Source organism: Panthera pardus, unplaced genomic scaffold, assembly GCF_024362965.1.
Source record: "Panthera pardus isolate Hobbes unplaced genomic scaffold, ASM2436296v1 HiC_scaffold_7, whole genome shotgun sequence".
NCBI lineage: Eukaryota > Metazoa > Chordata > Mammalia > Carnivora > Felidae > Panthera > Panthera pardus.
This window is the reverse complement of record NW_026527002.1, coordinates 29,847,976-29,875,895: the sequence shown is the minus strand read 5'-3', so window position 1 is coordinate 29,875,895 and position 27,920 is coordinate 29,847,976. Positions and strand designations below refer to the sequence as shown.

Below are 27,920 nucleotides of genomic sequence, written 5' to 3'. Positions count from 1 at the left end.
AGGGGCCTGGAGTGCATATACACTGGTCACTCCAAGCACTCACAACCGGATGACTGCTTCCGGTGAATGTACCAACCCACCTGCAGGCTCCGCCCCGAGGTCCGCCACCCTCCCAGCAGGCGCTGCGCGTGAGTCGTAGCCCCGCCTCTTGCGGCGCTGTGCTATGGCGGAATTGGACATAGGACAGCACTGCCAGGTGGAGCATTGCCGGCAGCGAGGTGATCTAGCTGTCCTTAACTCTAGGCGTGGTAGATGTGTACCCTGCTGAGCCTCCACGGGTAGTGGCGGCGGGTGAGGGGAGGTCGTGGGGCGGGGTCGAGTCTGAGGAGGCAGGGCGGGTACATCCCTCCTGGGTCGGCAGTGAGATGTGTTGGTATTTTTGTTGCCCCTGAGCCTTTGGCAGTCTGGCGGTCTCTGGAAAGGAACTATGCAATTTCTGGAAACATGGCTTGCAGTGCTCACTTTGGGTTTCGAGTGCGCTTTGCCAAGAAGTTGCGTCGCTCCCAGTCCTTTCTGACACTTAGGTCTGGGAGTGTGGAGACCTGTGTTCCCCTCTGGTCCTGCCACTGCGGCCTGGGGCAAGACACCTCTCTTTCCCAAACTATTTATCTGTTCCTTATCTGTCAGATGAAGGAGTTGAGCGAGATCCGTTTTAAACCTGGTCTTCGCAGCTTCTAGTGAGAACACCCTTAGCTTTGATCAGATTCTCCTCCTCGGGTTTCTACTAGGATGATCACCATGCTCACTCATTATGTCATTCTTTGAATATCAGTGACTCAACATTTATTGAGCATCAGTTTTGGTGCTGGAACTGCATAGGAGGGTATAAAACACGGTCTTTTCCATAGAAAAGCTTTCAGAATAATCTGCAGTTTGGAGCATTAATAAGGTGATGTTCTCTCTATGCTGAACTGAGAGACAATGTGATATACACACAGTCCAATGTAATAGTCAGTGGTAGTATGGCACAGGCCTTAGGATGGCCTGCATCTGGAGCAGGCAAGTTCCCAAAGCATTAGAGCCATATAGAACGCTCAGTCTTTGGTACCCAAGTTTCACTCCAAATGTGTGCTATGACTGTTGGCCACTGTTTGCCTGGGTGGCAAATAGGTTTCATCTCTCATTGCAGCCTCGGTTATTGGTAGTAGGTACCTGGTGAATGGAGTACTCTTGAGATTTAGCCCAGATTTCATGGGAATGTTACAACTGATTAGTGATACCTGCTGTGGTCAGTGGGCAAAAGGGCACAATCCCTGGTAGGTTCTTGTTACCTACAGCACTCTGTGTATCTTTTACCACTAGCTGTCATGGCCAGCCGTTCAGGAAACCTATTTCCTTGCACATCTTTCACAGAGAACCTTAGCCAATTGGGTTTTGACTGTAAGTTATGTTTATGTCTTGTATACCTGATTACCAAATCCATGGTATCTACCAACTTCAGATAGCTCTTAAAGTATAAATATATATGAAATGAGACCAGGGTGTAGCTCTTTTGGACTAGTGGAGAGGGGTTTTTAGAGGGTATTATGTGAGTATCCTAATTTTGTTTAGCTTTTGGTTGGATAGAAGGATGGTGTCAGGAAATTACCTTCATCTTAACTCTTCCCTCTGGGTCCTCTTGGTTTGCATTTAATTTTTAGTTCATCACCAAAAGTGCAAGCATGTACAATTTCTCCAATTTAAGAGAGGCATAAATGTTGAACAGTATTTTATGGTTCAGTTTCTTGTTGACAAATGAATACATACTTCCTTGGCCTGAAACGTGCTCACAGTGTCATACTTCAGAACAATGGTGTCAATTCACTTAGGCTACTTCTGAGGTATAAGAAGAAGAGCTTTGTTCAGTCTCTTGTTCCACAAACTGAATTATCCAGGGATCCCTGTGGATTATAATAGGACCTCTTCTTTCTGTTTTGGATAAGGTATCCTGTAGGATGAGATCTTTTGCAGGGCAATTGTAGTCTTTCTGTAAAGTGTGGTGCCTTTTGTCTTCACTTTGTAAAAGTGGTGTGATTGGACATTTGCAGCTTCACTTGGCTGTGTACTGTAATACGAGGTCAAAATAGTTTAAACAGTCAATAATTTGGAGAGTGATTGTATCTAGTGAGAGTGGATACTTTGGTGTGCTTTTCAAAAATTCATTTCCTAACTTAGTTGTTCCTCAACAGAAAGGAAAAACAATTCAGGACTAAATATGGCAGTATCAATTTATCTATTGGATTTCTGAAGTATCTTTGAACACATTTCCCCATAGTCACCACAGGATTTTTCTGAGTTCAGTGTATTCAAAACAAGTTAATTGTTGCAGTTATTACTAATTAGTTACTTCCTATTCTTATCTTTTACATCTATCTCATTTGGTTTTTGCAATTAACCTGTGAAGTAGGTGTGACATACAGTATAGAAATATGTACACACATATAAACATGTACATACAGACATATGCCTGTACCTATATGTATTTATGTCTACACTACCTGATAATAGAGCTTTGGTTTTGTGTGCATACACACACACAAGAGTACTATATTCTATATCAAATATATATCCAAAGCTCTCTTTTTTTTAAATTTTTTACTGAGTAACACAGATGGTTCATTTTATTTCCCTATAACTTTTTAATTGGCATAGTTAACATACAATGTTATTAGTTTCAGGTGTATAATATATAGATTCAGCAATTCCATATGTATTACTCAGTGCTTACCATGATCAATGTAGTCACCATTGTCACCATACAATGTTGTTATAATATTATTGATTATATTCACTATGCTGTACCTTTCATTTCTGTGACTTAATTACTTTATACCTGGAAGTTTGTACCTCTTAACCCCCTTTATCTTTTTCGCCCATCTCACCCACCTGTCCTCTGGCAACCAGCAGTTTGTTTTATGTAGTTGTCAGTTTTTTGGTTTCTCTGTTTTGTTTTTTAGGTTCCACGTACAAGTGAAATCATATGGTATTTCATTTATGATACTCTTCTGGTTCATTTATGTTGTCACAAATGGCAAGATCTCATTCTTTACAGCTGAGTAATATTCCATAGTATGTATACATACCACCTCTTTCTCCATTCCTCTGTTGATGGACACTTGGGCTGCTTCCGTATCTTGGCTATTGTAAATACTGCTGCAGTAAACACAGGGATGCATAGAACTTTTTGAATTACTGTTTTTATTTTCTTTGGGTCAATAATGAGTAGTGAGATTATTAGATCATATGGTATTTCTATTTTTAACTTTTTGAGGAACCTCCATACTGTTTTTCACAGCAACTGAACCAATTTACATTCTTACCAACAGTGTATGAGGGTCTCTTTTCTCCACATCTTGACAGACACTTATTATTTCTTGTGTTTTTGATTTTAGCCGTTCTGATAGGTGTAAGGTGATATTTCATTGTGGTTTTGATTTGCATTTTCTTGAGGATTAGTGATTTAAACATCTTTTCATAGTTCTATTGGCCATTTCTATATCTTCTTTGGAAAAAGGTATATTCAGGTCCTCTGCTCATTTTTTTTTAATGGAGTTATTTGTGTTTTTGTTTTTGTTTTTGAGTTGTATAAGTTATTTATTTATTACTTTTTATATTTGGGATATTCACCCCTTGTCAGATCATTTGCAAATATCTTCTCCCATTCAGTAGATTGCCTTTTTGTTAATGTTTTCCTTCGGTGCACAAAAGCTTTTTATTAGCTGTAGTCCCAAGTTTGTTTTTGTTACCCTTACCTAAGTTTTCTAGGAGTTTTATGTTTTCAGGTCTCACATGTAAGTCTTTAATCCATTTTGAGTTGAGTTTATTTTTGTGTATGGTGTAAGAAATTTGTTCAGTTTCATTCTTTTACATGTTCAGTTTTCCAAACACCATTTATTGAAGAGACTCTTTTTCCATTGCATATTGTTGCCTCCTATTTTGTAGGTTATTTGACCATGTAAGATTTTAGACCATTGTGTTTTCATTTTCATTTATCTTCATGTATTTTTGATTTCCTCTGTTGATTCATTATTTGATAGCATGTTGTTTAGCCTCCAAGTATTTACGGTTTTTCCAGACTTTTTCTTGTAATGGATTTCTTGTTTCATACCATCCTAGTTGGACAGTCTTCCTAAATTTATTGAGACTAGTTTTGTGGCCTAATATGTGATCTGTCTTAGAGAATGTATTCTGTTTTTGGATGGAATGTCCTGTATATGTCTGTTAGGTCCATTTGGTCTAATGTTTCATTCAAAATCACTGTTTCCATATTGATTTTCTGTTTGGATGATTTATCCATTGATGCAAGTGGATTGTTAAAGTGCCCCACTATTTTTATATTGCTGTCAGTTTCTCCCTTTATGTCTGTTAGTAATTGCTTTATGTATTTGAGTTCTTCTATGTTGGGTACATAGGTATTTACAATTGTTATATCTTCATGTTGGATTGTTACTTTTTGTCTCCATGTAGTAGGCTTTGTCTCTTGTTACAGTGTTTGTTGCCTTGGCCTTTTTTTGGCTTCCATTTGCATGTTAGGTTTTTTCAGCCCTTTACTTTCAGTCTGTTTGTGTGTCTTTAGGTCTGAAGTGAGTCCCTTATAGGTAGCATATAGATGGGTCTCGTTTTTTAATCCATTCAGTTGCCCTGTGTCTTTTGATTGGAGCATTTAGTCCATTTACATTTAAAGTAATTATTGACAAGTACGTAGTTATTGCCATTTTGTTACTTGTTTCATGGTTGTTTTTGCAGTGCTCATGTTCCTTTCTCTCTTCTCTTGTGGTTTGATGGCTTTCTTTAGTGTTATGCTTGGATTTCTTTCTCTTTATTATTTGTGTATGTCTTACAGGTTTTTGATTTATGGTTACTGTGAGGTTCATATATAACATCTTATGCATACAGCAGTTTATATTAATGTGATGGTTACTTAAACTTGAACATTTTAAAAAGCACTAAATTTTTACTCTCCACCCCCCACCCATGTTTTATGTATATATCATGTTTTACCTAATTTTAGGACTCATTTTTGTAGATATCCTTAATTACTGCCTTTTAATCTCCATGCTGGTTTTATAAGTGATTTATCTACTACCTTTATTATATGTTTGCTTTTACCTGTGGAATATTTTCCTTTCATAAGTTTCTTCTACTTAAGGTGTTTTCTTTCCACTCAGAATTCCCTTCAACGTCTTGTGTAGGGCTGGTTTAGTGGTGATGAACTCCTTTAACTTTCACTTATCTGGGAAACTTTATCTCTCCTTCTATACTGAGTGATAACCTTGATGGGTAGAGTATTTTTGTTTGCAGGTTTTTTCCTTTTAGTACTTTGAATATATCATGCCACTACCTTCTGGCTTAAAAAGTTTTTGCTGGTAGCCTTATGGAGTTTTCCTTATATATATGCCTGGTTTTTTTTTTTGTTTTTTTTTTTCTTGCTGCTTTTAAAATTGTCTTTTTGCCATGTTAATTATAATTGGTATGAACCTTCTTGAGTACATCTTGTTATAGGTTGTCTTCACTTCTTAGATATGGATGGCTGTTTCCTTCCTCAGATTTGGGTATGTTTGTTATTATTTCTTCAAGTAATTTTTCTGCCCCCTTCTCTCTTTTCTTCTGGGCTCCCTATCATGTGCTTATTAGTACGCTTGATGATGTTGCTGAGTTCCCTTATCCAATTCTCATTTATTGTTTTTTCTTTTTGTTCTCCAGCTTGGTTGCTTTTCATTATCCTGTCTTCTAGATTGCTGATCTGTTCCTCTGCCTTTCCTAATCTCTTGTTCTCTCTAGTATGTTTATTTCAGTTATTGAATTCTTCATCTCTGACTGGTTCTGTTTTACATTTTCTGTCTATGTGTTGAAGTTCTCACTGATTTCATCCATTCTTATCTCAAGTCCATTGAGTATCTTTGTGACTAATACTTGCTTTTTCGGGCATAGTGCTTATCTCAGTTTCTTTTAGCTCTTTTCTGTGACTTTGCCCTGTTCTTTCATTTGGGACCTATTCCTGCCTCTGCATACTGTGTAACTCTCTGTGTTTGTATTTGGGAGATCTGCTATGTGTCTTGGTGGTGAAAGTTAGCGTACTTCTGTAGAAGAGGTCCTGTGGTGCCTTGTAGCACAGTACCCTCTGGTTGCTAGAACCATCTGTTCCAGGGATGTCTTCTGGATGGGCTATGTGCACACTGTTGTGCCTGAGCCTCCTTTACCTTCATCCCTGTTGGCTGCAATGACCTACTTTGCCTGCTACTGGGCGGAGTTTGGTTCCTATATTGTTGAGAGACCCTGGTAGGCCTGTAGGTGAGTGGGCCAGCAATCAGACTGCGTGTCTGCCATCAGCTTCTGTGGTCCCACTGAACGGCAGGGCTTTCCCTGCTGCGTGGCCTGCTACAAGTTGCTGGAACTTTGGGCAGGCTGGTGTGTGGGATTATCTCCATCTCTCCCCAGGGCAGGAGTCGCTTTGGAGTGACACTGGTCCCTGCTGGGACTGCTTGTAGTGTGACAGGAGAGGAGCCACTCTGGAGGGAGTCTGCTGAAGTGAGCGGGTTGGATGTGGTGGAAACGCAGGTGAATACATGGGCAGACACAGGGTGCTGGCAAGGTGGTCGGTAGTTAGTGCTCGTTTCTCCAAGCGTACAGCTATCTGGCCTGGGAGAGGAGAAGAGAAATGGTGCCTCCTAGCACTTTTGTTCTTGGAGAGGTCTCCTGGAGATCCCTGTCTCTCTAGTGCACACTCTGAGACTAGTAAATGAATTGCTTTCATGAATACCCCAGGTGTTTTTCAAACTGCTGCTTCTGTGCTAGTCTCCAGCAGTTATTTATCATGTTGGCTCTTTAAGGGTCAGGACTCAATTTACTATTGCCTCCAGCTCTTGGAGATTTTTGAAGTACCTGGAGTTAAGCCCCGCTGATTTTAGAAATTTGCCAAGTTTAGCCTCCCTGGTTTTCAAAGCCAGATGTTCTGGGACTTCCTGTTCCCAGTGACTGGGGTGCACGGTATGGGCTCTGATCCTGTAGCTTTTCTGTGTTTTGTGGTGTCTTTTCCATTGATGGGAAGTCTTACACCGGTTTGGTTCCTAACTGTCTGCACCCCTCCTACACTTCTATATGGCCTCTCTCGGTAGGATTAAGTGTGGAAGGTCTGTTCTAGCTGTCTTCAGGTGGTTTTCAGAGGTAGCTGTTATCTTGGTTTGTTGATGGGAGGAGGTGAGCTCAGAATCCTCCTACTCTGCCATCTTCTTTCCACCCCCTCCCACAAAGCTCTACAGTTAAACAGTTTGTAGTGTTGCTAGATTAATAAACTGTGGAATCATAATCGAAACCCAGGATTTTCACTTCAAATGCAGGACTTCTGCAGTATACGGTACTCTGAAATAACACATAGTAAATCTGGTCAACCATAACAACCCAGAACTTTTTTTCTGATATAGCATACTACAAGTAACATTTATCTTCTGATAATCCAGTTGCTCTCCGTGCTTGAGGTTTTGATAGCTTTTGTTTAGCTACTTGTTACACTAGGATATTGGTCAAAAAGGAAAGTTCTCCAATAGATGTAGTTCAGTACTTCTAAAAATCTTTTTAAGGAAACTAAATCAAAATTGGATACTGACCAGTGCATATAACATTATAACATTTTCCCTCAATTTTAGATTTTCTCCCATTTGTTTGTGATGGTTGTTCAGGAGTATTTTGGTAAGTTAAATCTTTATGCAGCATTTGGGAATAATTTTAGTGTTTGTAATAAGACATTTATTTCTGAAAAGCAGAATGATTTAAAATAGTTCTTACTTTAGCCATTGATATTTTGTATTCATAATTAGAAAAAAGATTAGGCATAGGCTCTGATTACTTGTGGATATATGTGGCTAAACTTCAAACTTTCAGAAATGGATTTATGTGTGTGATTTTTTTTGTGTGTGTATAAAAGTTGTATTTGTGCCTTAATCGTAAGGGGAGAACATATCCACAATTCAAAGAATACGGTAGAAAAAAAAATCCAGGTATTGTTACTACTCTTCATCTTAGTTAATCAAATGAAGAGCCCAACCTATACATCTCTCAAGTTGGCTATCACATGTTCTTCGTACACATATCACATGCAAAGTAAAACCTGGGACCTAACCAGAGATTTTTGGAAAATGTGTTTTCTTTGTAATTAAACTTTCATGTTTTAGGCATTTAATTGATTAAATAGAACACTGAAAGAATTATTTTCAGAAGATCACTCAAAGATTTATTAGGATTTAATAAAAGTAATGCATATTTTTAAGTCCTTTAGAACAAGAGCACTTCTTTGACATTTTATTTCTGATGGTCTTTGAGAAATACAAAGAATCTTTTAACTCCTTTTATTTGCACACACCTTGGAGCACTCAAAGGTATCTTAGAGTGGTGAATCGTATTTGTGTACGTTCAACAGTTGGGTTTTGAGACTCTAGATGCTCTACGTTTTGCCATTTCAGTTTATTATATGCAGAGTTTTAATGTAGTGTAACTAATCTTAAGGATACTAACCACTAAAATATCTCCAATTAACTGTAGTTATATTTGATTGTTTGTATTTAAATAAACACTTTTTTTTTTAAATTATTTAAGCCTTGAACACAGAAGCAGGGAGTCACACAGCTGTCATGAGGTATGTTAATAGTTCTCCTAATAAAACATGTTTCTTTTTATGTACTTTGATTTTGAATTTGATTCAGTTTAAAACCAGTCAGTGTATCACAAATTAAAATTTGGCATACTAAACTGATGATGTAAAGAGGCTCTTACTTCATTTTGTTATTTTTCATAGTTTGTTTTAAAGAAAAATTGGTCTCCTTAGTAATGACAAATCGTTAGAATTCTCGTATATTTCAGTTATGTTTACTTAGCCCACTTACAGCTTTAGGCTCTATATTTATAAATATACAGTGGAATTAACAGCCTCATCATATACTCCTTCCAGTTCACCTTCACTGTTTTGTTCATTTTCCCTGGATCCTGGTGTTAGGATTGTGTGGTTGCAGATTGTTCTGACTCGATTGGCCTTAGATCACCAAGAACAAACTTGTAGTCCGATAAAAATCCCCACACCAATTCTGACCAAATTGAGACATTAATAAGGGCTGTTAAATAGAAGCCAAAGTATCCTCTTTATTACTCATAAAGGATAAACTGAATGAAGCTTAGTATAGAGCCTGCTAGGGTGCAAAGGAGATTCAGAATTAGGCAGATTTTCCCACCAATCACACAGTGCTTCACCAGGTTAGGCCTCGAAGAGAAAGCTGAGCCCAGCATGCCAAATGTAATTTTCTCCAACTCATAATAAGTGGCTCCACCTCCTTTGGTCCGAGAAAGGCAGAAAGTGAAACTGAGCTCACTCTATTTAGAAAGAAGCATTTGACCCACACTTTTCAGTTAGTATTTATTCCTGACCAGCAATTACCAAGCACTTTACTGAGGACTTTTATATCTGTTGTCTCAATTATAGAAAATTCGAGTTAAATGAACTTCAGTTCAAATCTGGTCCTTTGAGGTTGAGGTGATTTATGTGATGAAAATAAAAATTAGCATATTGGTATTATGCAGGATTAGTTGGAGAGAAATAGTCATATAGTAAACATATTAATGTTTCTTATGCAGCTTGTAAATCCTTGTACTTTCCTTTTTCTTACAATATTTGACTTCTATGAATGTCTCTTGTGCAATGTCAATTAGATCTCATTAATTAAATAATGAATTGAAAATCGTTTTACCAGTGGACCATTAGAACAAATTTGGAAAAGTAGTTAAGAAGTTAACCCCAAGGGGCACCTAGGTGGCTCAGTCAGTTAAGTGTCTGACTGGATTTCAGCTCAGGTCATGATCTCATGATCTCCTCCTAACAGCATGGAGGAGCCTGCTTGGGATTTTCTCTCTTCCTCTCCCTCTGCATGTCCCCTGCTGCTGCTGCTGCTGCTGCTGCTGCTGCTGCTGCTCCTCTCCCCCTCCCCCCTGCCCCCCTCCCCCCTTCCTCTTCCCTCCGTCTCCCCTCCCTCTCCCCTCTTGTGCTTGTGTGCTCTCTCTTCCTCTCAAAATAAATATTAAAATTAATTCCAACAAGGTATAACTACCATTTATATAGAGGAATGCCCTTTGGTTGTAGATTTTAAGAAATTATCTTGGCACACCTGGGTGGCTCAGGTGATTGAGCGTCTGTCTGACTCTTGATTTTGGCTCACCTCCTGATCAGAGGGTTGATGAGATCCAGCTCTACATGAGGCTCTGGGTTGACATCACGGAGCCTGCAAAAGTTCATTCAACTCTAGAAACATGGTTATTTAAAACTCAAACTATCCTGACCTGGATGGATATATATATATATATATATATATATATATATATATATATATATATATATATATATATTTTTTTTTTTTTTTTTTTTTTTTAGCGTTTATTTATTTTTGAGACAGAGAGAGACAGAGCATGAACGGGGGAGGGTCAGAGAGAGCGGGAGACACAGAATCGGAAGCAGGCTCCAGGCTCTGAGCCATCAGCCCAGAGCCCGACGCGGGGCTCAAACTCACGGACCGCGAGATCGTGACCTGAGCCGAAGTTGGCCGCTTAACCGACTGAGCCACCCAGGCGCCCCTATACATTTTTTAATCTTGTAACATCTCTTCTTCTGATGTAATATTTGCTGGTAATACAATAATACATGCAGAATAGAGAATGTATCATTACAGAAACTGTCTTTAATCTTCTGTATCATAAACATAATTTTAAGTGTTCTTTCATATATATACGTATTAAACTAAAGTCAGCGTAGAAAGTAGTTATGACTTGCTCTTTGAGGGTTGATGAGATGGTCACCTAAGCATATTATTATGGGGGCATCTTTGTTTAGGACTGGTACAGAGTAGAACTCTAAAATTATGAAGAGTAACTGAATAGTCATTTTAACTTGACTTAGAAGATAAATACACCATAGTAAGAAAGTTATGAAAATGTAGAACAGTCAGCACAGTAATCATTTATCACACAAACATTTATTATAATCTGTTAGGTGAGAGAATGTAAGTTGCTCTAACAAGTTTAAGCAAAAATGTTACATATGTTGCCTTCCAAAATAGATGTTGATTTGTGTTATATATGAACTCTATAATGCCATTTCCTCCTTTTTCCATTTTCAGGTGACCATAATCAATGAGAGACTGAAGTCGGATAAGCCCACGTCTTACCCATGCTCATTCAGGGACTGTGCTGAAAGAGAGCTTGTGCCAGTTAAATGTCCTTACTGTGAGAAGAATTTTTGCCTGAGGTGATCACTCAGACCATTCAAATTCTATGTATCTGTTTAAGTCTTGCAAATACGTGAACTAGTGTCACTCTTCTGTTGCTCATAGGCACCGTCATCAGTCGGATCATGAATGTGAAAAACTGGAAATTCCTAAGCCTCGTATGGCTGCCACTCAGAAACTTGTTAAAGACATTATTGGCAAGTATCTAGAAAGTTTGGTTGTTTCCTTACTGCTGTATATCTGTTAGTTATGGAGTCCTGCTTCTTATGTCAGCTTGCCACTTACGGAAGGTGGTTTTTTTTTTTTTTAATGTTAATTTTTGAGAGAAAGAGAGCGAGCAGGGGAGAGGCAGAGAGAGAGACAGACAGACAGACAGCTAGAATCTGAAGCAGGCTCCAGGCTCTGAGCTGTCAGCACAGAGTCCAACATGGGGCTTGACCTCATGAACTGTGAGATCATAACCTGAGCCAAAGTTGGATGCTTAACCAATGGAGCCACCCAGGCACCCCTGGAAGGTGTTTTTAATGGCCCCAATGGTTGCAACCTGGTATAGATTTTGATGGCATTTATGTGCCCATATTTCTTAGAATGCTGACCAATGAAAGATTGGAAATTCTATGGAAGTACTTACCCGATATTCTCTTTTACTGGGCCACTTAGATCAGCTGGTCAAGTATCATGGCTGGAAATGGTATTCATAAGGCCAGCGCAGTGGTTTGCTTTCTCTAAAGACTAATCATTAAGTCTCATCAGCTGTTCTGTGAATGCTGCTGATAATCTGAGGTGCTGGGAAGAATGTATCTGTTGCTTAAACCAGTCTCTCTGCCAACATGTTCAGAATTTTCATTCTGTATTAAGGATAGTACCTTTATTAAAATCTATGACCAAATCTTAAAAGTTTTCTGCAGGGGTACCTGGGTGGCTCAGTCGGTTAAGTGTCTGACTTCAGCTCAGGTCACGATCTCACAGTTCCTGAGTTCAATCCCCGCATCGGGCTCTGTGCGGACAGCTCAGAGCCTGGAGTCTGCTTCAGATTCTGTGTCTCCCTCTCTCTCTGCTCCTCCCCAACTCATGCTCTGTCTCTCTCTCAAAAATAAATAAATATTAAAAAAAAAAGTTTTCTGTAGAAATGTTAGTGATTTGTTTTGGATTAAATAGGCTTAAATTGGAAAGGAAAGCACATAACAGTGAGCTTTTTCATGTAGAGATTGCTTAGATCAACCTTGATGATATTTTTATAATGGTCATGTATGATACCAACAAAAAAAAAATGTGGTTCTGTATAACTATTATGTGTTATTTGTGTATATTTCAAAACTATAACAAATGATAGAACTCTGGACATTTTTAATGTAAAAATTCTATGTGCTTATATGCTTATACTTATTTCTTAGATTCTAAGACAGGAGGGACAGCAAGTAAACGAAGGAAAGGTGCAAAAAACAGTGAAACGGCTGCAAAGGTAGCACTGATGAAATTAAAGATGCATGCTGATGGAGATAAGTCATTACCACAGGTTGGTCTCAGATTTTGAAAAACAAAAATGTTTCAAATATAGCCCCCTTTGGACTCCTCCCACCCATCAAGTAACAACTAATCTGAACTTGAAATGTATTGTTACTGGTGTATGGTATATATCTGCGTAGATAATAATTTTGACTTTTTCACTTTGAGAAGTCACAGTGAACCAGATCAACTCTTTTTTTCACTTGGCATCATATTTTTAACATTTGTCCATGCTGATACATTTAGTTCATTCATTTTAATAGGTATACATTATTCCATAGTATGAATATGCCACAAATTATCCATTTTCCTAATGAAGATTCAGATGTTTTTCAGATATTTTGCTATTATAAACTGTTACAACAGTGAACATCCTTGTGTATATGTGGGAATGTTTTTCTAGGGTGGTCCCTTTAAAACTCCATAATATCCATTATATTTTATAGAACATTCCAGTAGGTACTTGTGTATGTACATACTACATACCTATATACATAGCTTAACCCATTATCAGTAATACCTAGCCTTATATGTTACATACTAGCCTTAGTGTTATATACTCTGATGTTTTTTATTCTGTTTTATTTTAAAGACTGTTGATTTTATAACCCCTAAAGGATTGAGACCATCAGATTGAAAAATGCTACTTTAGGGAATATACCTAGAAATAGAAAAGCTGGGTCATGGAGTTTGCTTATTTTCAGCTTTATTAGACTGTTGTCAGTTGTTGTACTGATTTATCTCATTCCTACAGTGTCTGAGAGTTGGTGTTTCTTGTTTCTAAATTTACTGAAGTTTAAAGTTGAATTTCCTTTGTGACTAATAAGGTTCAGCTACTTTGCATTGACTTATTAGCTGTTTTACCTCTGTAAATTATTCATATCCTTTGCACAATTTTTCTGTTGGGTTTTTTTTTTTTTTTTTTTGGTACTGCTAAAAATTATAGGATTGTTCATATATTCTGAATTCTGATGCTTTCTTGAGTAAATGGATGTCACATATCTTCTCAGTCTATGGCTTGTTTTCACTTTGCTTTTAATCTCTTTAGTAGTTCAGACTTCAGAATGTTAATGTACTCAAATTTATCGTTTTCCTTAATTTGTATGTTTGGAAATGAGATTTTCTTACATTTCCTTTCAGAAGTTAAAAAAAAATTAACTCTTTGTTCCATTTCGAATTTAGTTGTAAATAGAGATTTTTTCCCCCAGTAGGGATTTCCTGTTGTCATAACATAAGATAATGAGTTCCTCCTTATGATACCTTTGTCATACACCATATTGTTCTAGACATGTAAGACTAATTTAGGGATCTCAGTTCAGTTCCTTTGGTCTGTTTGTCTTTGCATTAATATCAAACAGTCTTAATTATCATAGTTTTATAATAAGGACAAGTCTGTCCATGTTATTCTTTCAGTCACATCTATTCTTGGCAATTTATTCATTTGTAAAAAAACAAAAACAAAAACAAAAAACCAAAACCAAAAACCTACGACCACTTTGTCCCGTTCTTTAAAATTGCAATTTTGATAGGAATTAATGCTAAATTTTAAACTAGAGATAGTTGACATCTTTAGAATTTTGATTCTTCCCATCTATGTCTATGATTGATCTTTCCAACTTTTCTTTAGGTCTTTTTTTAGATCTTTAACATTTTATAATGCATATATATATTATCTATATATTTATATATCTTAGTCTGCTAATTGTTTTGCTGCCATTGTAAATAACTTAAATTTTTTTTTTCTAAATGTTTATTTTTGAGAGAGACAGCATGCGAGTGCAGGAGGGGCAGAGGGAGAGGGAAACACACAATCTGAAGCAGGCTCCAGGCTCTGAGCTGTCAGCACAGAGCCGATGCCAGGCTCATACTCACGAACTTTGAGATCATGACCTGAAGTCAGACGCTTAACCGACTGAGCCACCCAAGCGCCCCATTGTAAATAACTTAAAAAAAATTTATTTTCATGACTGATTATTGCTTGTTGTTTGTTGTATGTTGTCCTTCTATCCAGCAAATAATCTTCCTAGGAGTACCCATAGTTAGATTTTCTGGGATGTTTTCTGTGTAGCCTTATCTTCTGCAAATGACAGTTTGTGTGTGTGTGTGTGTGTGTGTGTGTGTGTGTGTGTGTGTGTGTGTGTGTGTTTGCCAAATTTTCTTTTCTCTTTCTCATTATTATTGTCTTAGTGTATTGGCTGAGATTTCCAGAACATCTTGAATAATGTGAGTGATAGTAGGCATCTTCATCATTTCTCTGACTTTAATGCAAATGATTTTAAAGTTTCATCAGTAAATACTACATTTGCTGTAAATTTTCAGTAGAAGCCTTTATCAGGTGAGCAGTACTTCTTTCTGTTCCTAATTTGCTAGGACTTTATATCATGAATATGTATAAATTCTTACTGTAAGTTTTTTTTCTACCTTTAGTAGGATGATCAGGTATCTTTTCTTTCCTTATGAATGTTTTCAATTACATTAATCTATTTTTCTGTAAAATCACCCACATCTTCCAAAACAAACTACTTGACTCTGGTATATAATTCTTCTAAAATGCACTGCTAAATTGATTAGCTAATATATTATTGTTTGTGCTATTAGTAGTGAGACTATGCACATAAAATTTGTTGAGTAGCTTTCTCTCTTCTATTCTTTGAAATCTTTGTAGAGGATGGGGATTATTTGTTCCTGAAGGGTTGGTAAAGGGTGTTACAACGTTTTAATCTGTTGCCATTTTTGAGGGGAGAATTTTGAATATGGTTTCAATGTGTTAAATAGTTCTTGGTTTATTTGGATAGTCACTTCTTCTGAAATTTTGGTAAATATTAATTGGTCTTAAAACTTACTACTTGATGTAGATTTTCCAGTTTATTGTTCAAGTTTTTCTCTTACGTTCCAAGATCTCTGTTGTGTCTTTAGTAGTCATTCCATTTCATTGTTAATATGTTTCATTTGTACTTTATTTTCTCCTTGAACAGTCTTGTTAGAGGTGTGTGTGTGTGTGTGTGTTTAATTTATATTTTAGTTGTAAGAAGCATATCTTGGTTTGATTGACCTTTCTACTGGTTTTCTGCTTTCAATGTCACTAAATTCTGATTTTTATATTTCCTTTTATGTTGGATTTTCTGATCTTTTTCCATCTTCTCACCTTGACAGTGAATTTATTTTCAACCTACTTGTTTGAGTGTGGGTTTTTTATTTGGTAACTTGATACAGTTTTAAACACAGAAGTTACAAAAGTAGTACAATGATTTTTTTCCATATCCTTTATCCAAATGTACCAGTTACTTACATTTTGCTCATTTTGCTTTGTCATTTGCAGTCTTTCTCCTGCCACCCCTCCCGTTTGTATGTATTTATATGCATGTCTGTGTGTATGTGTGTGCATACTAATTTTTGGTCTGCTTGATCTATTGGTTTCTGAGACTGAGGGTGTTAAAATCTCCTGATACAACTGATTTTGTCAGATTTCTTTCTTGTAATTCTAATGTTTTTTCTAAATAATATCAGGTACATGAAATTTTTTCATCGTTGTATCTTTATGAATTTTACCTTAAATCCTATTGTGAATTATAATACTGTTTCACTAGCTTTCTTTTAGTGAATGCTTAACTGTTACGTCCTTTTAAAATCCCTTTTATATTCAACTTTTCTGTGTTTTGTTTTAGGGTGTCTTTTGTAAGCAGCATATAGCTGGACTTTCTTTTTTTAATCCAGGTTGATAATATCTCTTTTATAGGTGAGTTGAATCCATTTGTATTTATCGTGATCACTGATACATTTGAACATACTTCTTCCATCTTAAGCTTTCTGCTTATCATCCTTTTCCTTGATTTATTTCTCTCTCCTCACATCCTTCATGTTGATTGCATTTTCTATATTCCCTTTTATTCTGCTGGTTTAGAAACCATTGATTGCAGTCTTCTTTTGTTAGTGATTGTTCTTAATATTTTCCTTTTTTTTTTTTTTTTTTTTTTTTTTTTGAAAACTTCATTTGTTGGTTTTAAAATTGCAAATGTAGTACATGCCTTTACAAGTGTAACTTTTAACAGATCTGTAAGGGGAAAAACCAAACACACCCTCCTGTGTCCATGTCCCTCCCACTAAAGCAGTTGTTTTCAACTGAAGGTGATTTTGATCACAACTGGGCATGGGGATGCTATGAAATCTAGCGGGCATAGGCCAGAGATTAACTATACATAGGACAGTGCCCACAATAAAAGTTTTCTGACATTCCCAAATGTCAATAGTGACAAGGTTGAGAAGGGCTGCCCTAAAGTATCCAATAATATTGCTCAAATTGTTTTGCAATTATTTTATTCCTTAGGCATAATAGTAAAAACTTGTATAGCACTTACTTTGTTCTAGGCCCTCTTCTAACACATTTAATCCTCACAACATGCTTATGAGATAGGAACTGTTATCTCTGCCTAACAGGTAAGAAAACTCAGGCACAAAATGGTTAAGCATAGCTAGTAAGTGGTGAATTACAAATTGAAACCAAGTAGGCTGGCCTCAGAAAACAGATTCGTGATGCACTTAATAGTTCATCATGGAGCATGACACGTCTGTAGCTATAACTTTTCCCCTTGCATTAATGTGTATCTTTATACACATATATATTTATACATATACATGGATGCATACATATATATGTGTGTATACCTGTGTATAATTTACATAAATGGGTGTTTACTTGTATATGTATGCAAGCGCATAAAGAATTTTTTTGGTCATTATTTTATAAAAATGGCATCATCTCATTTAGTCAATACTTTTTTTTTTGAGCCCCTACTATATATCAGGCCCTGGGTATACAAGAGTAAATAGAAGTCCTTGCCAACATGGAATTTATATTCCAATGCGGTGAGTTAACTGTTAAATACATACTGCCATGTCAAATAGTGATTATAGCTGTAAGTGAAAATAAAGCAGGTTTTAGGTAGATTATTACCTGTATGTATCCTTATTAATGCCCAGCAGAAATTTTCTCAAGGGAGCTGGTGTAGCTCTAACTGATTCTTTAAAAACTAGATAAATATTCCATAGTGTGGATGTACAGGTCTGTAGATTCTTACTTTGCCATTTTCCTATTGATGAACATTCACTTTGTTTCCAGTTTTGTCTACTGTGCTAAGCAGTCTTGGTCCGGTTTCTTCTTTTTGTGAGATAAATTCCCAGGAGTGTATTTGTTGGGTCAAAGGATACGTGTATTTTAAATCTTCATAGATGTTGCTAAGCTGCTTTATAAAGAAGTTGCAACAATTTACATTTCTACTGGCAATAGTTATAATAGCCTTTATTGACTGATTACACTATGCCAGCCATTGATTTTTGGCTCTAAATTTTTTTTACCTCCCTTAATACAACCTCCTGGTATATTATATATCCTCATTTCACACATGAATGATTTGAAGTTATTTAAGATCACTCGGGTGATAAACCTGCCATCTTACCCAGTTTAATATACTGCCTCTTGTGGTCAGATATGAGGTACGCTTCCCCTCCTCCCATGGTTTCTAGTAGCTATTATATGTTTTAATGTGTTCCAGTCTAATGGCTATAAAAAGATACCTTCTAATTGCTTTAATTCGCGTGTTCAGTTTGAGCATCTTTTATTATGTTTGTTAGCCATGTGTAGTTGTTCTTTCAATCACCCTTTGATCATTTTTCTTTTTGGTTGTCTGTTAACCCATACTCCTGTCTTTTTATTTTGTTTGGACAACTTCTTATGGAAACTCTTGGAATATAATAGATATTCTTTTTCCAAATAAGATCGATTATAGATATGTTTTCAAAATGTATCAAATATATTGATTTCACTTATGTATCTTGTTGACATGTGTTTTAATTTTTTCTAAGGTGTGCCTTTTTCTGCTTCCCCGCACCCCCCACTTTGGTTTCTTTAGGATTTTTATTTTTTGGCATTTTGCATTTGTCTTTAATCCATCTGGAATTTGTAGCATGTAATAGGAGCTGAGGACCCAATCTTATTTTCTTCCAGTTTTTTAGCTAGTTTTGCCATCACCAATTATTAAATCATTTTTCCTTTTGAAGATGATAGTTGGTATTCCAATTCATGACAAGTTTAAGATTTATTTTTACTGGATCTATTTTTGGATTTCCTATTCTATTCCACTCATATTTTTTTTTTACTCCCAGGTCAGTACCAACTTGATTTGATGCAATAACTCTATAGAATGTTCTAATATATGATAATGTAAGTTCACCTATATTTTTTTTCTTAGCAGTTTTTTTCTTCATATTTATTCATGCTTATTCTATTTAAACTAAAACTTTCTCTGAGATGGGGGGATGGGCAAATCGGGTGAAGGGGAGTGGGACATACAGGCTTTTAGTTACGGAATGAAGAAGTCATGGGAATAAGAGACATAGCATTAGGAATATAGTCAATGACATTGTAATAGCATTGTATAGGGACAGATGGTAGCTATACTTGTGAGCATAGCATAATTGTATAAACTTGTTAAATCACTGCTTTACACCAAAACTAATATAACCTTGTGTATTAATTATACTTAAAAAAAAAAAAAAAAAAAAAAAAAAAAAAAACCTAGGATTTTTATGGTTATCCTAATGGGACAAGGTTTTAAGTGACAGACTCCAGCAAGTAACGTTAAAGATCATAGGCTCTTTAAAGGGGAAATGGAGAAACTGAGAGAAATCATTATAAACGGCATGAGAACCCAGTATGGTCTTTAGAAATGTGGCTTTCCGTGTCCCCCAGTTCCTACAAGGATGTAAGCTGTGAATAATGGTGCCGACAGGAGGTAAAGATTTGGCCATTTATGAGAAGCCCCCTTAGCTATTCTCAAGAGGATTTTTACCCTCTTGATACCTTCCTCTTTATCGTGGAGATTCTGGCCTCTCCCTGCTCACTAGGTATAAGTAACTGATGGAAAACCTCAACACATTATCTAGGGATTTCTGTAAAGTTAAAGTAAAATTCAGTCTCCCAACAAGTTCTGACTATTAGCAAGTCCTGACTGAGTATCATTCCTGAAGGACTCACTTTGGGTTTGTGCTATAGAACATTGTCTTCCTGTCTAATAACCTTGTATGCCTTTTCATTTATTTAAATCGTGTTTTAGTGACTTCTGTAACATTTTGTTTTTCATTTACATCTTATTCCTTTTCATCCCTAATTATCTCCTGGGTTTTGTTTTGTTGTGAACATAATGTTTCCCCCAACCTCTATATCTAGGTACTTCTAATATAGAGAAAAAAGATGTTCAGTCACATTACCAAATGCTTTTCTTTGCCTTCAATTTCCAGGTAAACAATCACACCCCATTAACATAAGGGTAGTTTTAATTTTTTTAATAATTATACTAGCTGGTTCCCTTTTTTGTACTGTATTATCTAGACTCTCCATTGTAATGTTTTATAATATGATAATAGACATGTGCTAACAATTTTAATTTTTAACATATATAACTAAATACCAATTTGTCTCTCAGAATTTAAAGTTACTTGGTATTGTATCCTCTTGAATGAGACAGGAGTTTGACATGCTTTCTCAAGTTGAATATGTCCTGTCCCATCATCCTTGTTCACACATGATTATTTTTAAGTCGGTACTATAGCTATTTAAATTTGCCAACATATTTTTTTGAATTTCTCCTTTCCTTAGGACTCATTTTTATTTTGGCTAAACTACTGGTAGTTCATTCATTAAGAGTCTTCATTGGTGAACTCTTTGAGTCTTTTTTTTGTCTGAAAGTGCCCTTATTTTGCCCTCACTTGAGCTGGATTGTCCATTAGACTCTCTCAACTCTCTTAATATACTATTCATTTTTCCCTGTTGTCTATTATTGGGGAAACATCTGTCAATCTTATTGCTTTATGAGTAATCAGTCTTTCTCTAGTAGCTTTTAAGAGTTTGGTATTTTCCAATTTCAGTGCAATGTTTCTACATCTGGATTTATTTTAATTACCCAGCTTGGGCCTGGAGGTACATCTTTAATTTCACTTATTTCTTCACTTTTGGAAAATTACAGTCATTTTCTCTGAATATTGCTTCCTTCTGAAATCTTGTTAGACCTATTTTTGGGATGTATAATTTCTCTCTTTGTATCTATTTGTGTGGCATTCTAGAGGACTTCCTCAAATCCATCTTCAGATCAATTAAGCCTTTTTATTGAAGATTATCAAAATTTCTCCTGTTTGAGTTTATTTCAGAAACTGTACTTAAAAATTTTTATATTTCTCATTGGATCTTCATAGCTTGTCTTATTTCATTTGTTTTTGTTCCATACTTTCTTGTTCCATTTGTATGGATATTTCATAATTTAAAAAACTTTTAGGGGTGCCTGGGTGGCTGTTGGTTAAGCGTCCAACTCTTGATTTTTGGCTCAGGTCCTGATCTCATAGTTGTGAGATCAAGCCCCACTTTGGGCTCTGTGCTGCTAGCCTGTTTGGGTTTCTCTCTCTCCCTCTTCCTCTGCCCCTCTCCCCACCAAATAAATAAACTTTTTAAAAATAAAAAAAAAAATAACTTTATAATGTCTTTTTGAATTCAGTTAGTTCATCTGCCCATAGTAAGGTTAACTTTTGAATTTCCATTTGTAGATTCTGCATGTTCATCTTGAGTAGGAGGTTCTTAACTGTATCTCACTGTTGTCACTCACCTCTTCCTTTGGAGCAATTTTGCATTTTCTTCCACTGGCCTTACTCAGGACTTCCATTCCAATCCAAGTTTCAGATTGGCAGTTTGGGCTTTTGCCCTCCAGAGATTTTCAGATTATTGTGGATCCATTTACTGACTTGGAAGATGCTGGCTTTGTTTGCTGTCAAGAGGTTTATCTGTGCTTCTCTGCCTTTCCTAAATATTACTTTCTGTAAGCAGTAGTCAGCATTCAGCAGTACCTTCTTCAACTTTCTTTTCTGGAGCACAAGTCCCACACTAGCCTCTCCTTCCAAGCAGTGAGCCGGAGCCAGGTACTTTACCTCCATGCAGCACTGTTGCTTCCCATTAACCCACAAGCTGAAATCTTGGCTACTATTTTGTCTTCTGGAACCTTGAGAGTCTGTGGCTCAGCCTACCTATCACTTGTTTGCATTTGTTATGTTTTTGATCCTCAAGCATATTTTGCTTGCGCCTTCCTGCCCACCTTCCTTCCTTTCAGTGAGGCTATAACTTTTACATTCTTTCCTTTTGTATTTACGCTCTTATTACCTTGCTTTGGAGCAGGAACTATTAGGTTATAGAATTGGCCCAAGGCTTGAATTTCTGATCATTTTTTTTCTTTTAATACTTGTTACCTGTTATGACACATTTCACTGGTTTTCAACAAATCTAAATTCCTTTGTGTTTAGATGGAAATCGTGTTGAATCTATTATTTCTTACCATAATTGTGATATTTCCCCTATAATTAAGAGATAATCCAATTATAACGAAATATTTATTGTAGCAGGAATTGGTCTGTAAAGCCACACTTTGTTAAAGCAGTTGTTAGGAATTGGGGAAGATCAGGGGCCAAACACCTTGCTCCTCTTTATTTTTCCTCCTGCATTTGTTAACTTAGCAAGAAAATACAATGTAAGGAAGCATATAGGGCATAAAATACTAGAGGAACCGTCTCCAAATCTCTGAATCATTCTGTTTTGTTATGGTACTTATTTTATTGATTGATTGATTGGACCTTTTGTTCTCGAGAGCCCTGCTGCAACTAAATATGTAGTAAGGTCTTTCAGGTGAAATGTTACTATGTATCAGGAAACTTTAAATTGCAAGTGACAGAAATTTGATAACAATAACTTAATGAAAACAATTTTTTTTTATCCTATAATGGGGAGTGAGTGATGCATTGATCTGATCTCAAGGGATGACTGGATTCCAGGACTCATCATCTTGAAAGAGTCCATCTGTTTCCTTGACTCTTCTCTCTGTGTTGGAGTCCTTTCCCATTTGAGGAAACTTTTCCACATTAGTTCAGGAACAGCTAAGAGGGTTTGGGGGGAATAGATAGGTAACTTCAGGTTTAATTCAATAAGACTTCAAAAAAAAAAAAAAAAACAACCAGATTGCTCTTCCCTCCTTCTAGCTTTTGAACATAAAAAAATCCCAGGAGGGGTGCCTGGGTGGCTCAGTCGGTTAAGCATCTGACTTCAGCTCAGGTCATGATCTCACGGTTTGTGAGTTTGAGCCCCACATCGGGCTCTATGCTGACAGCTCATAGCCTGGAGCCTGCCCCTTCCCTAATCATGCTCTGTCTTTGTCTCTCAAAAATAAACATTAAAAAATTTTTTAAAAATCTCAGGAAAAGGCTTTGCTTGGCCTGTTTTACATTACATGCTTCTGTTTGCACAGACCACCCTAGCTAGGGTCTTCAGTCCTCTGCCCATGCATTTAGGTGGATTCATGGGTACTATGATTGGTATTCCCACTAAAAGTTGTATCATTAGAGGGTAGTCCTCTAACCAGGAGAAGACAGGAAGAGAGGTCATGAGACAAAAAGAGATGCCTGTGTCATATACATAATCTATATTTTAACTTTTTATTTTTACAGAAAGAAAGAGTTTACCTTCAGGTTTTCTTACCTAAGGGGAGCAAAGAGAAAAGCAAACCAATGTTCTTTTGCCACCGATGGAGCATCGGAAAAGCCATAGACTTTGCGGCTTCTTTAACCAGTCTCAAAAATGACAATAATAAATTAACAGCTAAGGTAACAACTGGTCATAATTTTTTCATAAAAGTTTTAGGATACTCTTTTACCAGCATGTTTGTTTATTACAGTATGATTTATTTCCCTTAACAGAAATTAAGGTTATGTCACGTTACTTCAGGAGAAGTCTTACCCTTGGATCATACTTTGGAAACCTGGATCGCTAAGGAGGATTGCCCTTTGTATAATGGTGGAAATATTATCTTGGAATATCTTAATGATGAAGAACAGTTTTTAAAAAATGTTGATTCTTATTTGGATTAGTCATGTAAGGATTCAAGCCAGAAATGATGAGGAAAATTCTCTGTTAAGTCCATTTCTTTTACTACACATATCACATATATTTATTCCTAAAAGTTCCCTTTTAATTTATTTCCATTATGTCATTTCCATTATCAATTTTCAGCTAAATTTAATTTGAGTTTTTGTGTTTTAAGCTATGAACTGACATTCAATTATTAGCAAATTTTTGTAGTTAGCTTTTATTAGGTTATGGTCAGTAACAACAAAAAAGGTATATTTCATTTATTTTAATGTCAGCTGTTGATTGGTTGTGACTCTGCTGCATATCACCGTTACTCTAGGATCTAAGCTGAAGGAAGGAATGACTGCATTTTGGATATTGTTCCTTTACGACAGAGGAAGAACTGACTTTTAGAAGATACACGTAACATGGCTAAGCCTAGCATCATGAGGCCAGGAAGTATAGCCTTAACTGTATGTCAGTATGTGTAAATTGATGTGTGTACATGAATCATAGGAACTTAGAAGAGTGAATGAGATGGTCTCCAAGTTTTTGGATGAGGAATCTCAGGCTTAGGAAGAGGAAATGGTTTTCTTGGTGTCCCCTAACTGCTTTGGGGCATATCTCTCTGATAAAGATCCTCTTCCGGTAGGATTCACCTTCATTTATGTAAATGTATTACAAATGAGAGGAAAGGTGAGGTAGCACAACTTCATTACAGTGTCTTTATATCAATGCAAAATACATGCCAAAAATAACTATTTTTAAAATGATGTGTCTGATTGGGGCGCCTACGTGGCTCAGTCAGTTAAGCGTCTGACTTTGGCTCAGGTCACCATCTCACCATTCATGAATTTGAGCCCCACATTGAGCTCTGTGCTGACAGCCCAGAGCCTGGAGCCTGCTTCAGATTCTGTGTCTCCCTCTCTCTCTGTCCCTCTCCTGCTCGTGCTCGCTTGAGCTCGCTCTCTCACTCTCAAAAATAAACTTAAAAAACTATATTTAAAATGATGTGTCTGACTGATATATTCCATCAGTACTCAACAAAGTACTACCATATGGAAGGAATAGAAATAATTTCTATTTGTTTTTGTCCCTTGTTGGGGAAGGCTTTGTCCCTTTTCTATTTCAATTATCATGGACACATATAGTGGTTTTAGGTATAATTAAATAAAGGAATAAACTCAGAATATTCATTTTCTCTCTTCATCTTACTTTCATGCAAGGAACGGAGGTAACTTCTGACTTCGGTCAACTACTGACACATTTGTTTGGTAGGCACTCAAATAACTACTTTACAAACAAGAATTTGATTATAATTGCAGTGGTGAATATGATGAGATATATACATTCTTATAACTATAATACAAAACTCTGTAGCAGGTGCCAGATGAGTAAGAGACAGTAAATATAGCTATGTTCCAGTGGCCCTTTTATCAGAAACTACAGGACCAGAAGTAGAAATAATCCTTAAATATATTCCCAAATACCGGAAAGTTTTAACACAGACTAAATACCTTAGCATCTGTTATAATTACTTACACATAGTAGGTGATCAACACATGCCTCATAAATTGAACTAAAGCTAAATATACCAGGAAAAATAGCAATGAGTGCTGAGAAAAGGGGAAGTAAGGCTGGCAGAGATTGAGGGGGAAAATGAAGAAGAGGTCCTGTCCTTGATTAGAGAAGAGACAAAGCAGCCTGGAGGGACTTGTGTCAATAGTGATACTGATGGTAAGTTAGGTCAGGTCCCAGATAGTGGAGCAGACCAGACAGGTACCAGCATCCTCAGACTCTAGGGACCAGGGGTTCCAGCATGAGTAGTCCCCTAAAGAGAACAAGACTGTGGGGAAGAGAGAAAGTCTCTCTGGCTTCTCATTTCTAAACTACCCTGAAATCAGACAGCCTTCTCAAGCTTTCTTTTTAGGGTTTTTAGTTGAGTAAGTCTGGAGGAAAGAGATTAGATTTCGGCTTGATAAATCCAATCTGTTAAAGCTGTGGCTTTTACATTTTCATAACTACAAGTTCAACAGGTTGTGTTACTCACTAGATACCTTTGTTTTTTGTTTTTGTTTTTACCTTTGTTTAAATTTTTTTTTTAATGTTTATTCATTTTTGAGAAACAGCATGAGCAGGGGAGGGGCAGACAGAGGGAGACAATCTGAAGCAGGCTCCAGGTTCTGAGCTGTCAGCAAGGAGCCCAATGTGGGGCTTAAACCCACAAACCGTGAGATCATGACCTGAGCTGAAGTCATACACTTAACCCACTGAGCCACCCAGGCGCCCCTCACTAGATACCTTTGTATTTTGAAAAGCTTGATAGTCATGCTCCTACTGGACTTTGGTCCAGCAAAACAATTGTTACCTAAGTTCTATTACTTGAAAAGAATGTTCTGTAGCTTTTTTAAAAACCGGTTTTGCTGCATATGTGATTTATTTAAACTTTCAGAATGATTAGCAAACTTGTTATTTCCCTGCCTTCGTCCTGCTTTTGTGGTTTATGACTCTGGGAGAGGCAAGGAAGTCATTTCTCAGTGTTCTGAATAGAGCAAAGACTGAAAAACTATTTTTCACAAAGAATGAAGAAATGGTCATCAGAAGATCTAGTTAGGAGCTAAGTGGCCAGACTCCAGCCGTCTCTTTTTGCAATTAGATGGTCTTAAACTGCTGCAAGTGGTGACTGTGACAAAAACCTTATGACAGGTGAAGATGGAGACACAAATTTGACCATTCAACTATGGGATCCTGAAGGTAGGCAAGAAAGACTCATTCAAGAGGTAATGTTAAAGTCAAAGTGCCTAAACAAAGCAAAGATGGTCTTCAAGGCATTAATGTGTATTGACTGAAATACCCTAGTGCTTATGCTACCAACGTGCTTTTGGTTGCAATATTGAATTGCAGATGTTTGAAACAGTATGAAACACTCCTTTGCCAGTAATTCTTGGCAAATTGGGGCAATTACACAATTTTTTTCTTAGGCCATTTTATGGATTTCTTTGGACACAGAATTTGGTGTTATAAGAGGCACAACATAGGCTTTGGATTTGTAATGACCTACACATGCCCAGGAGGAGTGGGGTCTATTTCTTTGTTCTGCTTCTAGATGGAGATCTCATTTTTGTCATTTTGATGACTTCAACATTATTGGCCCTGATAATGATACTTGCCAATTCTTATATATATATAGTAGGCTGTTAGGGTTACATCACGTACATTTCATGTTGCTGTTTCTAAAATTGTATCCATACTCCTTTTCATCATTCCAACATCAGTTGGAATAGTCCTCAAGTGTAGCATACCTGAAAAAGCAAACTTCCTGGAGGGAATAATTAGACCTGAGTTTTATTTTAATGTCTGTAGGGATTTATTTGACTTTCAGAATGTTTCTAGAAATAACCTAGAGGAGCTTTCATGGGATGTCTTAGTTCCTGCTTTGGGTTTGTTATTTGGGTACAACTTTGTTAAAATTTTTGTGCTGCCTGTTCTTGTTTGTAAAATTGTTGCTATTGAAAGTGGGATACCAGTTTCTTAGCTCTGCCATTATTCAATTCTTTTTCACAGTCCAAGGCCGACTTAGCTTCTGTGGCTCCTTTTATAGTGGCCATGTATTCTGGATGTGAAATGTTACTGATCTTTCTGCTTTACAAGGCTAAGAAAAGATGTATTCTTATCATAGAAGATAAAAGGAAAAAGAAATCCCCTGGCCAAACTGCATTACTGAATTCCCACTCTGAATGAGGTACTGTGGGAGATTCAAACAATATCAAAAAATGATGCCTGTTTTCAGTTCACTACAGACCATTAATGTACAGAAATTCAGAGGAAGGTGCCCATTTTTCAAACATGTTGGTTTGGAAATGTTTTAGAGAACTGGATTTGAATAGGACACTTTATTGTCTCTTAAACGGGGAAGGGCAGTAAGAAAATATTCCTTCTGTAGTGATTGTGATCTATCCCAAGTATTTAGGGAAGGGATCTCCATAGAATAGGCAGACAGTAAATGCTCACACAGTGAATGAATATGTAAATTCCTATCTGGGTCTCTCATTGGCTCATCAGAATCAGTACATCTTAAATGTAGCACCTCTGCTGTCATAACTGTGCTTATCTGGTCTTGCACATCTCCCACTCAAGACATTACCATTTACCCTGAAACACAGGGTCATCTCTTCCTCTTCTCCTTTCTTCCTTCATTCTTTCCTTTTTAGTCAAATTATTTCCTACAAAAAGTTTCCTATAATATC

General features: G+C 36.7%; 2 protein-coding genes across 2 annotated transcripts; both read left to right on the top strand.

Annotated features, from left to right (window-relative positions):
* The first annotated feature begins 118 nt into the window (after positions 1–118).
* ZFAND1 (zinc finger AN1-type containing 1) lies at positions 119–24,867 on the top strand. The gene is made up of 8 exons (XM_019453362.2): positions 119–218; positions 7,623–7,665; positions 8,569–8,608; positions 11,130–11,257; positions 11,343–11,434; positions 12,632–12,753; positions 23,274–23,429; positions 23,523–24,867. Exons 1-8 carry the CDS (start codon positions 164–166, stop codon positions 23,691–23,693), a joined length of 807 nt encoding a protein of 268 aa, XP_019308907.2. The 5' UTR covers positions 119–163; the 3' UTR covers positions 23,694–24,867.
* On the top strand, positions 24,102–27,897 carry SLC10A5 (solute carrier family 10 member 5). Its single transcript, XM_019453185.2, is given in 12 exon segments — positions 24,102–24,146; positions 26,135–26,288; positions 26,291–26,371; positions 26,374–26,548; positions 26,550–26,709; positions 26,711–26,747; positions 26,750–26,850; positions 26,853–26,879; positions 26,882–27,012; positions 27,014–27,066; positions 27,069–27,194; positions 27,197–27,897. Coding segments are annotated over 12 exon segments (1,308 nt in total). The 3' UTR covers positions 27,415–27,897.
* The last annotated feature ends 23 nt before the right edge of the window (positions 27,898–27,920 follow it).